At 43.2% G+C, this 12,043-nt stretch overlaps 1 protein-coding gene across 4 annotated transcripts in view; it reads right to left on the bottom strand.

The window, feature by feature from the left end:
* Window positions 1-1,464: 1,464 nt before the first annotated feature.
* The window catches only part of GRM7 (glutamate metabotropic receptor 7), a 260,837-nt gene continuing 250,258 nt past the window's right edge, over window positions 1,465-12,043 (bottom strand). For all 4 annotated transcript variants that reach the window (XM_072044279.1, XM_072044276.1, XM_027467423.3 and 1 more), the window contains one exon: window positions 1,465-2,598. Coding sequence is in view for 1 of the 4 variants with exons in the window: in XM_027467423.3 (XP_027323224.2) it covers window positions 2,549-2,598 (50 nt within the window). In the remaining 3 variants the exon portion in view is untranslated. The remainder of the gene's footprint in view (window positions 2,599-12,043) is intronic.

Raw genomic sequence — 12,043 nt, forward strand, 5'->3', positions numbered from 1 at the left:
GAAAAACAAACCAACAAAACATTTTTTCTCATTCAGGGAAAAAAAGAAAAAAGAAAAAAGAAAAAAAAAGGTCTTAGTTTGAGCAAGAATCAGTGTTTGATGGCAACATACTTATTTTAGCTGGATGCTGTCCTTGTGATTATGGACAGCGCAGAGAAAATGGATAATGTTGCAGAGCCTCTCTGTCTTCATTATTTGTTGGGCTGATAATTCATTTCTTGCTAACAAAGCCTTTACTTGAGCGGAATTTAATCTTTTGTCTGCTGTAATTCATTATTGTATCTATGAATATTAAAACAACCACAAGAAGGCCTTGCCAGGATCTATCCAGCCCACATGCTTATACGCATGAAGAGTCAATCAAGGTCTGACACAGAGGTCTTCATCACTATGCACTGTGGCCCATCCTGCAGCTGTCAAAGTCTCTTTTGATGCTGATTAACTTCATCAGTATAATTGATCAAGTTGTCTAGAGAAAATGGGAGGCTAAATACTTTCCCAAGTAATCGTCACATTGCACCCAAAATACTGTTACTATGCTGCAGGCAGCGTGCAGGTGCTGTGCTGCAATTTGAATGAGTTTCCTCTCACCTCTTGTCTAAATCCTTTCCCTTTTTTTCCCCCAGCTTACTCAACAATTGCCTGGTAGATTGACTTTCAGTAGCTGTTGATTTAACTGCTTTTTAGTGGCTGTTGAAAATAATATCCTTCAAAGTCATAAAGAAGACTCAATAGTGGAAGGGAGCTTCAGAGACCGAGAAACACAGAGGGGAGGGCTATCTCTGCATGACTGAATGTTAGTTTTTGGGGTTTGTTCTGGATCCTAGTGCTTGAAAATGCATTTTATTTTTTCTCTCTGAAAGTAGCTTACCATACCTACCACATTTGCTGAAATCTCCCATTGAGAACAAAGTTGAACACTTTGGGTTCGCACGTTGTCTCTGTTCTTGAAAGGGTCTGCAATGAGAATAGTCTGTGCAGCTCTGTGATATAACAACAACAATAATAATAATTCAGAGGTAACAGAAGCATTTCCTGTGCTATCCCTGTTGCCAGAGCCACATTCATTTTGGCTTTCCCCATTTCTGTGTTCCTCCATTCTTCTCCTGCACAGCAGTTTCAGCTCATGCCCCCCATCTGATGTAACGGGGCCAAAGAGTGACTGAGCCCTTTCCTCCAGACTCATCAGGGCTGCGCTGGTGGAGACGTGAGGAGAAAAGCATGTGCAGATTGCATTTTGAGAAGCTTCCTATGCTGTGGATGGCTTCAGTTTTGAGGCCCAGTCTGGCACATGTTAAACAGGACTTGATTTCAGTAGCTGTGGTTCAGGTCTTACAGAGCCCGAGGGCCTCTCCGCCAGGCGCTGGGCTTTCCACGCCTGACAACGCCATGAAATAAACCGTAGTCACAAGGGGGAAGGGGGAGGGAACAACTGAAAAAATATATTTATTGGAGTAAATAAAAAAAAGTTAACCAAAACCCTTTATTGATACATTCTTGGATAATATCACAGGATCGAGAGAATGGAAAGGAAGGGAGGAGTTTGCGGCAAAGATCGGTTTCACTAAATTGGCACATAAGCAGCAAGATTAACGAAATTACTTATTACAAACAGTATAAAACATACATGCTTTTGTAAGTCCTTATCACACTGGTCAATCATGGTGGGGCATCAACAAAGAAAAAAACTTCAAGACATGTAAAAGCCATATTCTTTCTTCCAAATATCATAAGAATTATTGAAATTATTGCAAAATAGTCATATACCTTAAATAAAATAACAAAATAGAACACAAATACAAATATCAAACATAAATTAACATGTACCATAAAATACATTACTGGCATGCATTCCAAATATCAAGACCTGTACTAAAACTCGGCAAAAATCCTGTCTGCTTCCTCTGCAGCCCATCGAAGTTGTGAAGGGGGGGTGGGGGGCTAACTTCGCCAGCACAGTTTTTGGTCTTTAAATTCTTTTGTTTGTTTCATTAAAAAAAATAACGTATATGGATTGCAGTGATACAGTAGCAATCATACAAGTCATGTACATAGGTCTTTTAAATCCGTAGATTTTTATTATTTTTTTTTAATGTTCCGAGTCTGAGAGAATAGGGCCTCAATGAAACTGTGCATTCAAAAAAAACAAACAGTGAACTCGAAACGACATGGATGGCCATATGCAAAAAACCCTCACAAACTGTACAGAAAGTTCAAAAACTTGCAGTCTGGAAGTACATAGAAAGACAGAATTAGCCCCTGTGAGTCCTCGCAGCCGCACGCGGTCCCCCAGGGAGCCGCTCCTCCCGCGTGGCCACGGCGGCTCCCGCGGATGGAGCAGGGCCAGGGCCAGGGCCGGGGCCCACGGCAGCGCCTCGCTGAGCCGAGGGCGACGCGGGGCCTCCACGGAGCGGCCGTGGGGAGCGCGGCTCCTCGTGCGCGGCCTGAACCCCGCTGCCCGGTGCGGGCGCCCCGCGGCCAGGAGGAGGCCCGTGCCCGCGGCGGGTGGAAGTCCTCCTCCGTCCTCCGCGCCACGTGGCTGAGCGGGCTAGATAACCAGGTTGTTATAACTGACGTACTTCTTTTTTGCAGCAGGGCCTGAAAGAAAACCGGCAGACAGTCACCAAAGCAGTTGGCAGAGAGACGCTTTGGAGAGGATTCTTGGTGGTCCCTCATTTGGGGTGGCTGAGGAAAGCCACCTGAGATAGCTTGGGAGTGGGTGGCAGCTCTGCTGCGTTGGTGGGGTTAGCAGTGAACCCGTCTCTTCAGACGGTCGTGCTCACTGATATGAGTCTGGGTGGATTGCTGCTGCGGCAGCTGAAAGGCCGTCTCGCTATCTACCAGCAAAACTACCAGAGACTGATTTTTTTTATGCTCTCCCAGTCTGTATGGCTTCACTGCTGAGACACCATAACTAGGTGCCATTATAATTATTTGGAAAGAATGGTGACATTCCCTCCAGCTTCTTCGATCTTCAGGACTAAATTTGGTTTTCTCATGGGGGAAAAAAAAAATCTTATTCAGGATTTATGACTTCTGAGATTTTTACCATGTGGGGATCAAGGTATCTGCTTTCTTAATTATGACCTTCAAATCAAATCTGTTTGCAAACATAAACTAAAACCAGTCAGTAACTACTTCATGAATGATGCTACACATTGCTGTCAGTAAAAATTGAAAATAGTTACAGCTAAATACAAAGCACAAAATTGTGCAATAGCTTGGCAACACTGACAGTTTAGGGACCACGGTAACATGTTCTGCATCAGGCATATTAACAAAAATATCACTATTTATATGTAAATTCTGTAATGAGGATGTAACTACATGTACTGGGCTTATGGGATTTTATATTGAACTGTGTTCCAGTGAATACAGAGGTCTTTCTCTACTCACTCCTCTAAAAAAACGTGTATGAAGTATGCATGCTCTTGCTGGAAAGATTAAAATCCAATATTCTGACTAAATGAGTTATTGTGAGACCAGTTTATACTATGGATATTCTCGAATAGTTAGAATTACCAATCATTGCTGTTATTATCAACTATTCTTATTCAGCATTTGTGGTTCTTTTTTTTTAGAGCAACTTTGAGTCAACAAAATACATTAATGTGAATTATAATCAACTATGCACAGAATAACTGAATATATAAACAAACCTGAGCCTCAGAGCATCCCCTGATACACATTTGGAAGGTAAGTAAGAGAAAGGGATGAGGCTGATTTTCTGGGACTGCTGAAAGCCTTTTGCTTTTTTGTGCCTTGGCCACTGCCCATGCCAGACGATGAGGTGGGACCAGCCCTTGAGAGCATCCTGACTGCCTCAGACACCAGACACATCTCCCTTTGCTACTTAAAGTAAGGGCCTTTTTTGCTCTTGGCATGTCTGACAGTCAGAAGCATTATTAATCAGACACCACTCTTAATTTTTCAGGTGGCACGCTTTTCAGCAATACTTACTTCAGTAAGGACTGGCTCTCCACCAACAGTACAGAATATTTTGAGATTATTATGAATGAAGGTGCAGTCAAATGTATACATTTTTCACAATGTTCACTATCTTCTTTATAGAAAAAGAAAAAAAGCATTTTTACTTCTAGGTATTTTCAAGATTGTCATTAAAGAACCTCCTGCTCTAAAGAACCTACTTTACAGTATTATTCTCAAAGACCATTTATTTGTTGTACCACGTTCTACACAGGAATTAGTGCTGTGTGTTCAGTCTAGGTCTGATCCTGCAAAATGCTGATCTTCTTTAGTTCCATTAACTTCTCTGGGGCATAAAGGTACTCAACACACAGGAAGATAAAACTCATTATTCTGCAAGACTAGACCACAAATATCCAATAAACTGTGGTATACTATTAAATGCTGAAGTGAGGTAAAATGCAATGGGAAAAAAAAGTATAACCAGGAAATGGGTTGCAAAGTAATTACATGTATTATTTTGTGATCTACTTCAGCTTTATTCATTACATGCTCCAATTTCAAATAGCAGCAGAGTTCCTATAATAAGGAGAAGGATTTTGATACTTTCCATGGCTGATTCATATAATGTCACCCCCTCTAATGCTTACAGGGCTTTTACTCTACCAGTCAGCAAACCTGAAATTTTGCTTGATGAGTTTTCTCACAATTTCTACCACAGCCTCTCATTTCTCATTTTCAATATGACAACGAACCACCAGTGCCAAGTGAATTCAACTAAGCGATATTTTTGATAGTGTACACTTCTGTAACTCCCCCGTGAAAAGATGGGCTCCACGTATCCCAGCTCTAGACAATAAAATTATCTCTGGCACTTCTCTGTTTCAACAGAAAAATGTAGTTGACATAAGTATCATCCATAATTCAGATAAAGTGATCAATAAAAGCTTCATGGTTATTTTAGGAGAGGAAAGACATTTTTCCCTGTTTTCTAAGACTGCTAAACCTAAGGAGATCACATCTCTCCTTAAGTAGCTGCTCCTGCGCTACCTCCAGTAACTTGAAGCTTAGTTGATGTGTGCCTTCCAAACAAGCTCCAATCTTGATATGAAGACTTCAGCAACAGTCTACCTCAACTGAGTCTCTATGGAGTGTCAGATATTCATTATTACTGGGCAATTAGCACCAGGTACGCATTTGATTTTTCTCAAAGAAATTAATTTACCTGAAAATGGGGAATGCTAATGAAACATTAGCATCACCAGAATTCACCATGCTTTAATCCAGGATACATCAGCAATCCCTGTTCTTTAAATGGAAAATAGATACAGATCTCATACACTGTATTATTGTTACATGTTAATAGATGATGACTTTCCAACAGTGAAAGCAGATTGTCTTCTTGCACGTAACATATACATGGTAATTAATATACATATAATTATGTCAACATCAGCTGGCCACTGACTTAGATGTATTGGAGGTGAGCCAGTAGCTGTGGTATGCAGAATGCACAATGCTGCACCGTGCCTTCTGTACAGATACACATATCAACTGCATCCCCATTTCCTGAGATCAATGGCACTGTGTACAAGAAAGCAACAACCAACACTTGCATGTGAGCAAGGAGTTGTCCTCTTAATTATGCACTGTACTTTTCCCTGTTCTCCATGAACAGAGCCCCACTCTCCTCACGTGCCCAGTTCAGGACGCCCTCACGGAGCCTGCAGCCACACAATCCAGCAAGAAGGATGTGTTCACACTTATTGTAGTTATGGAAATAAGCCTGTGTATTAGCACATGGAAATATCTGCACTTCTTTAAAACACAATAATTTATTAAAACTCTTCCCTTTCCCACTATTATCTGACCTGCCTGACAGGTGGGGGGGCAGTGATAGTGTAGACCTGTCCCCTGCCAGAAGTGGATAACAGGATTTGAAGTAACTGCATCGCCTGTGCCAACAACATATTAAAAACAAATACACAGAAGTGAAAATCCTCTTTGGATATATAAGTTTCATCACTTGACTGGTTTTCATTATCTTGAGCACAGGCCACAAAGAAAGAAGCTCCCACAGCATCCAAAAGCAAGGCAGATCTGTCAATACTTGCTCAGAGTGAGATTTAATCACTTTCACTTCAATTTTATGCACATTTGTTACCTCTGCCAAGCTTAAAGAGAAAAGATTTAGAGTGCAGAAGATGAATTTTATTACAGCCTACAGGCATCTCAAGCTATCAATGGTATGAAGCATGGCCTTAGTACTTCCAGCACTGAACAAGAGCTGACATCATGATGGCTGTGAGGCTGAATCTTCTGCTCTGATTTCCTTTGTAGTTGCTGTGGCATATCATGCTTACCTCATCTTTTTTTTTTCTTTTTTTTTTTTTCTTTTTTTTTTTTCTTTTTCCTTGGAAACCTGTATCATCCATGCCAGGTAAAGCTGTGGCTGGTTATTAGACTCTACTGCTGGTCTACCTAAAGGGGAAATAGATACTCATGGCTCCCTGTGGCTCTGTGCTGCGAGACAGAGCTATCCATATGTTCTTCTGACTTTAACCAGGGAATACATGAGAAGGAATTGAAAGCAACAAACCTAAATATTTTTACATTTTTGCCCAAAACCACAAAAAAATTTAAATTTAATATCTAAATGTAAATAAACCCTTATATCACATTTTCATCTCTCTTCTGTTGTGCTCCCTATCGTATACTCTCTTGGCAACTTATCTACTATACAGATGCCTACACTTGTATAAAAAAATACTTCACTGCCTGTGTTGGGGGTAGTTGCTTGTCTCTGAACTGCAGCTCGAACTGCCTGACTTTTATGCAGATTAGCACACACAACCTCATGTTTTAATAATAGAATACGAATATATTAAATTACAAATATAACATTAGTAAAAAAGTGTGTTCCTCCGTAATTGCTTTACAGCCTTCTCTTCTCATAAATTATATCATATTTAGCTGTCATATTTCCTTGTCACTCTCAGCAAAGCAGCAACAATTAGCGATTCGATGCTGAACACAACCATAAATAGCAGCGTTGTTTGAGTCGCCAGGAGGTTTGTCAGCAGATCACGAATTACAACAGGGAGTGAGAAGTTGCTAAAGAGATTGTTTCTTTTTCCTGATTACTAATTTATCCGGTACACAACCGGCCTGCTGGCAACCTGGTGACAAGTTTAAAGACAACGCCAGGCGGCTGCTCCTCCCCTGAAGGAGCGATACCTCAGTGCCACACGGCGCTGCCACCTCGCTGCCCCTGACAGCAGCCACACAATCCATCCCCACGCCCAGCTCTGTCCCATTTGACATGGCACCTAGAAGACAGGGTCCTGCTCCGAGGATAAATGCTGTGGGAAGGAGGCCTTTCTCCTCGTGTAATTTTATCATCCACCTGTTCTTCACAGCTCCTGCAGTGTAGTGTGGGACGTGCTTCTGGTAAGTACGTAGCAAAACATTGCAGTACCCAAAGCACTCAGCTGAGCTTATGAATAATTTTCAGTTCTGCTTAAAAGCCTTGCTGAACTGCAATATACCTGGTAGCAGCACATTAAGAAGAGTGGATGTTAAGGTCGATTTTTATTCCTTTTCTAATATGTGCAGAGCATATTCTGATGAGCATGGCCCTCCAGACTCCCCACGTAGGAGAACTGCATTGATTTGCTTTAGGAATTTCTGAAGTGCCCGGTGGAGGGAAACCCAGAACAGTCCAGAGCAAAGGCTGAAAAATCACGATATGCAGAACTCCATAAAGAGGGACAAGCACTGCTTAGAGAGTAAATGCACTTTGGAAATTAATAGAAAAACAATTATGAAATAGAACTGTATGGATTTATACAGTCATCACATATCTATTTAGCCACTCTTGTGACACGCTGTGCATTATGGCATGTATTACTAATATACGACTTGTAATCTCCACAACGTGCTAGAAAATTAAAAGCAGAATGAAAGTGGGTGGTGTCAGTTGTATTTTAAGTTTGCCTTTTCCTTACATTTTTTAATGTCTCAAAATTCTTAATATGATATTTTCTCTCCGCTTACCTCTTGGATTTTTTTTTTTTTTTTTGGGGGGGGGGGGGGGGGGATCAGTATTCCGAGTGATCTCACCATGAAATTCTGAAAGCCATAAGGGCGATACCTGCCTGGAAACGGTGTGACAGATTCCTGCAGGCAGCAGTGCTGCCCCCTCTTCCCAACAACATTAAATCCAGGGCCAGGGCAAGGAGATGCTCCCATGGGCGTTATCCACGAGAACTCAGAGCCCTTGGAAATCCCACCTTGCCGTGCCTTCTCACATGCTCTGCCCATCGGGAATTTCAGCTAAGGAAAGCTCAGGAAATGCGAGCTTGGATTTTAGTGACGGATGTTCTGCATGTTACAGCAGCAGCAAAAATACATGCAGTGAGAGCGAGCGAGCAAGAGGCCTGAGGCTGGCTAATTCTGTAGCAGAGCAGGAATCTCTGAGCAGTATAATTAGTTCATTAAATGCCATCAAAGATTGCTCAGGAGGACAGAGGGGAGCGTGGGGAGAGCTAATGGCCCCAGGACAGTACGGCGAGGGCCGGGGAACACTGCTCCAGCAGGAAGCAAGCCCAAGTTTCCATTTCAGCTTCACAAGCTCCAAACCCAAATGTGTTTTTTAAGTGTGACCATCGGTACATTTTGTGTGAATTGGTATCCAAGGCACAGGACCCTAAATTGTCACTGCAAATAGGATCAAATTAAGCAGCCGCAGACACGGAGCATAAAATCGAGAAGGAACTGAAATGGCATAAGAGGAAAAAGGGGCCGAGTTGCTTAGCAACCCTAACCTCTTCTTGTGGATTTGTGAGTCCAGAAACATCGGCACCGCCGACAGTTGTTGCTGGTAATGTAGGGGAGCTTTTCCACACCGCTGCGTGACGAGGTCTGGTGGGTGCTGCAGCGGTAAGGAGCACAAGACGGTGCCAGGCGAGGACCAGCCCCAGAGTGATGCCACAGGCCAGGAGCACAAGGGGTCCAAGCAGTGTCACTGTCACTTTCCATTTAAGGGCCAAAACCCATGGCAGCCCACTTGGTGAGGTTAGTCCACTTGAGAGAAAAGCCATTCCTGGAGGTACCCAACAACGGTTGTGTATCTCCATTCTCATCTATAGGTGAGGGAGGTCAATGTAAGAGGTCACAGGCTTTGCACAGTGACTATATTTTCTTAATTTACTCAAGCAGTGTACTGGAGCAGCCAATTTCCTGGATGGAAGTGATACTGCTATCTGGATGGATGACAAAACCAGCTTTTAGCCTGTTGGAGTGCCAGCAACTCCCCAAGCTCCCCACACCACTATGCTGAGGCTGTTTTCCCATCAGAGGTGTCAGAAGCCCTCTGTGAGCCTAAGGTCTCAGGTATGATGTGATCAGACTGAGCTTGGCCAGTTTGGCATAGGCACGAGTGTGTAAGCGAAGTTACACAACTGGCCTGCAGTTTGATTAAAGCAATGCTACGTTAATTATAGGCACACTTGTCTCAGTTGTGCTCCAGCGGAGCAGCCCTGGACGTACTGTGCCTGCCCTGTCCCTGTGCAGTGGTGGCAGGAGGGGGGGAGGGAGAGGAGACCTGTTGCAAGGAGAAAAAAATAATTTTAAAAGCTGCAACTTGTCTGGAATACCAGTAAGCCAGACCTCCCTCCCAGCAGCTCTTTCCCAGCACAGCTTTTACTTTCCTCCTGCTCACAGCCCCCTCCCCATCCACCTGCCAGGACATCCTCAGCAGTCAGCTGCAAACCCAAAGAACCTAAAGCGAGCACGGCGATGCTGACCAGCAGCACACATTTCCCATTTCCCTTGGCAGCCAGGCTGAGTGGCCCCAGCACTCCCACCCAGCCTGGGGACCCCTGTGGCCTCTGCAGCCACAAGAGGAGCCCGCAGATCCCAACAGCCAGGGACAAGGGGTTCCTCACCCCGCCGTCAGGAGTCTTGTGGCTTTGGAGGCAGTCATTCATCTAAGATCCTTCTGTGCAGATAACATTTAAATCCACTTATACGCTGCAGTGATGTTTGCCTGTGCAGCCTGAGTCACCAGCGATGAGCCCCGGCCCTGGGGGAGCTGGTGCCACGTTCCCCGTGCTCGGCCGATCGGCACCCCTGGAGGAGCTGCTCCTGCCCAGGGCTCGATCTTTTTTTAAGAACTTAGAGATTTTTTCACTGCTAATCTCTTCTCGAGGTTTATTCATCTGAACTGAAGTGCTGTAGGTTGCCGGGCAGTTACCACCAAAACAATAAAACGCACCAGGTATTAGGAATAGCCGTAAAAGTCTGCCAAAGGTAATTTGAATATTTCCTTCAGATCTTCTTTGAGAGATGAGTTTTGCTATCAAACAATTTCCAGTGCCATTATGGGATCTGTTTTGACTTTGCTGAGATACATTAGATTGGCTAAAGTACTCAAGGGATAGTGCTAGAAGATGCTTGTAAAATGCAGCTTGAAAAATTGCCTGTATCAGCCATGGCTGCGCACCTCTCCACGGAGGAGCCAGGGCTGTCTGCAGTGGGTTTGGCATGCAGAGGAGGTGTTCCTGCTGCTTAACATAGAATATGTTATCTGTGAGATTCCTGCTAGCAGGGAGGAAGAAAACACTTTTATGTAGTCAGGAAGATGAAAGTATTGCTTTTTTTTTTTCCTTGTGTATTTATATAAAGCAAACAGCTTGTGAAAAAAAAAAAAAGTACACAAAAACCATGAAAAAAACATGGAATAATGTACCTGAAGCAAAATTCTTCAAATTAAGGATAGCTGTTTTGTGAATATGAATAATAAAAAAGTCCTGCAGATTTTAACAGGGAAAAAAAAACAAAAACAAAAACTAACAAGGTTCATTAGACAAATGTAGAACAACTAATTTGACTAGCTTTAAAAATTAACAATATATGTTCAGATATTTCTTTGCAGTTTTCACAATATAACTGTCCTCTCATTTTCAGCTTCTATACATTTAAAAAGTTTGCAACAAAATGCAAATACCTTTGTAGAACCTGATTTGCTGCACAGGCTGCACCAAACGGCCATGCGGGGAGTGGGCAAATCCACACCAGGCACCACTCTCGCTGCCAGCTTGTGAGAAGTGTCATTCCTCTGACTGTACACCAAAATGGGCAATGGATATGAAGAACGGTACCACCTCTACTTGGGAAGCAAAAACAACCTGGTGGCAGTAGCTTTTTAAAGTATCCCACCACTGTAATTCACCTGGTGCTGTGAGGAAGAGGTGCTGGCATGGAATTCAGTGCTGCAGAGAGCACCTGGTGGGATCATAGAATCATAGAATCATAGAATATCCTGAGTTGGAAGGGACCCTTAAGGATCATCAAGTCCAACTCTTGACACCGCACAGGTCTACCCAAAAGTTCAGACCATGTGACTAAGCGCACGGTCCAATCTCTTCTTAAATTCAGTCAGGCTCGGTGCAGTGACCACTTCCCTGGGGAGCCTGTTCCAGTGTGCAACCACCCTCTCTGTGAAGAACTGGCAAGTGGTGAAGAAAATCCTAATGCTGCTGAGATCATCACACATCGGGTTGGACCCTACAGGCAAGTTTTAGCTAGTGGAACTACATACCACAGTACTTAAGGTTAGAAGTCTAATGAGATACCACAAGAAGGTCAAATGCATCAAACAAGCCTCCCCCACATGCCTACACACAGCACTTGGAAAGGCAAGGCCAGCTTCTCTACTGGCTCAGCTCTACGAGCTCAAACAAGGTGATTAGAAACCAGATGCCCAGCCAAGTTTCACCACTGAATGCCACTCCAGTGCCTTGCTTCCAATCTGCAAAATAGTGATAATGTTTATAAGCTCCTACCTCAGAAAGAAATCATAAGGTGAACGCTAATGCCCAGAAATCTTGAATAAAGTGATTAATGTCATCAGAGCACAATCAAAAATAATAGCCTGAGCAATCTTGCACTTCAGCGCTGTTTTACATACATTTGATAACCTGGATTCACCTGGTTCACTTCCGTGCTTTCAGAATGCAATTAAAAGTGAAACAATCACTTCAAATTATTAGAATAATTATGCTTATGCAAGTGCATGCAAATGTAATATACAGAGTAGGGCTGGGTAAATTCT

This window comes from Anas platyrhynchos, chromosome 13, assembly GCF_047663525.1.
Source record: "Anas platyrhynchos isolate ZD024472 breed Pekin duck chromosome 13, IASCAAS_PekinDuck_T2T, whole genome shotgun sequence".
Taxonomy (NCBI): domain Eukaryota; kingdom Metazoa; phylum Chordata; class Aves; order Anseriformes; family Anatidae; genus Anas; species Anas platyrhynchos.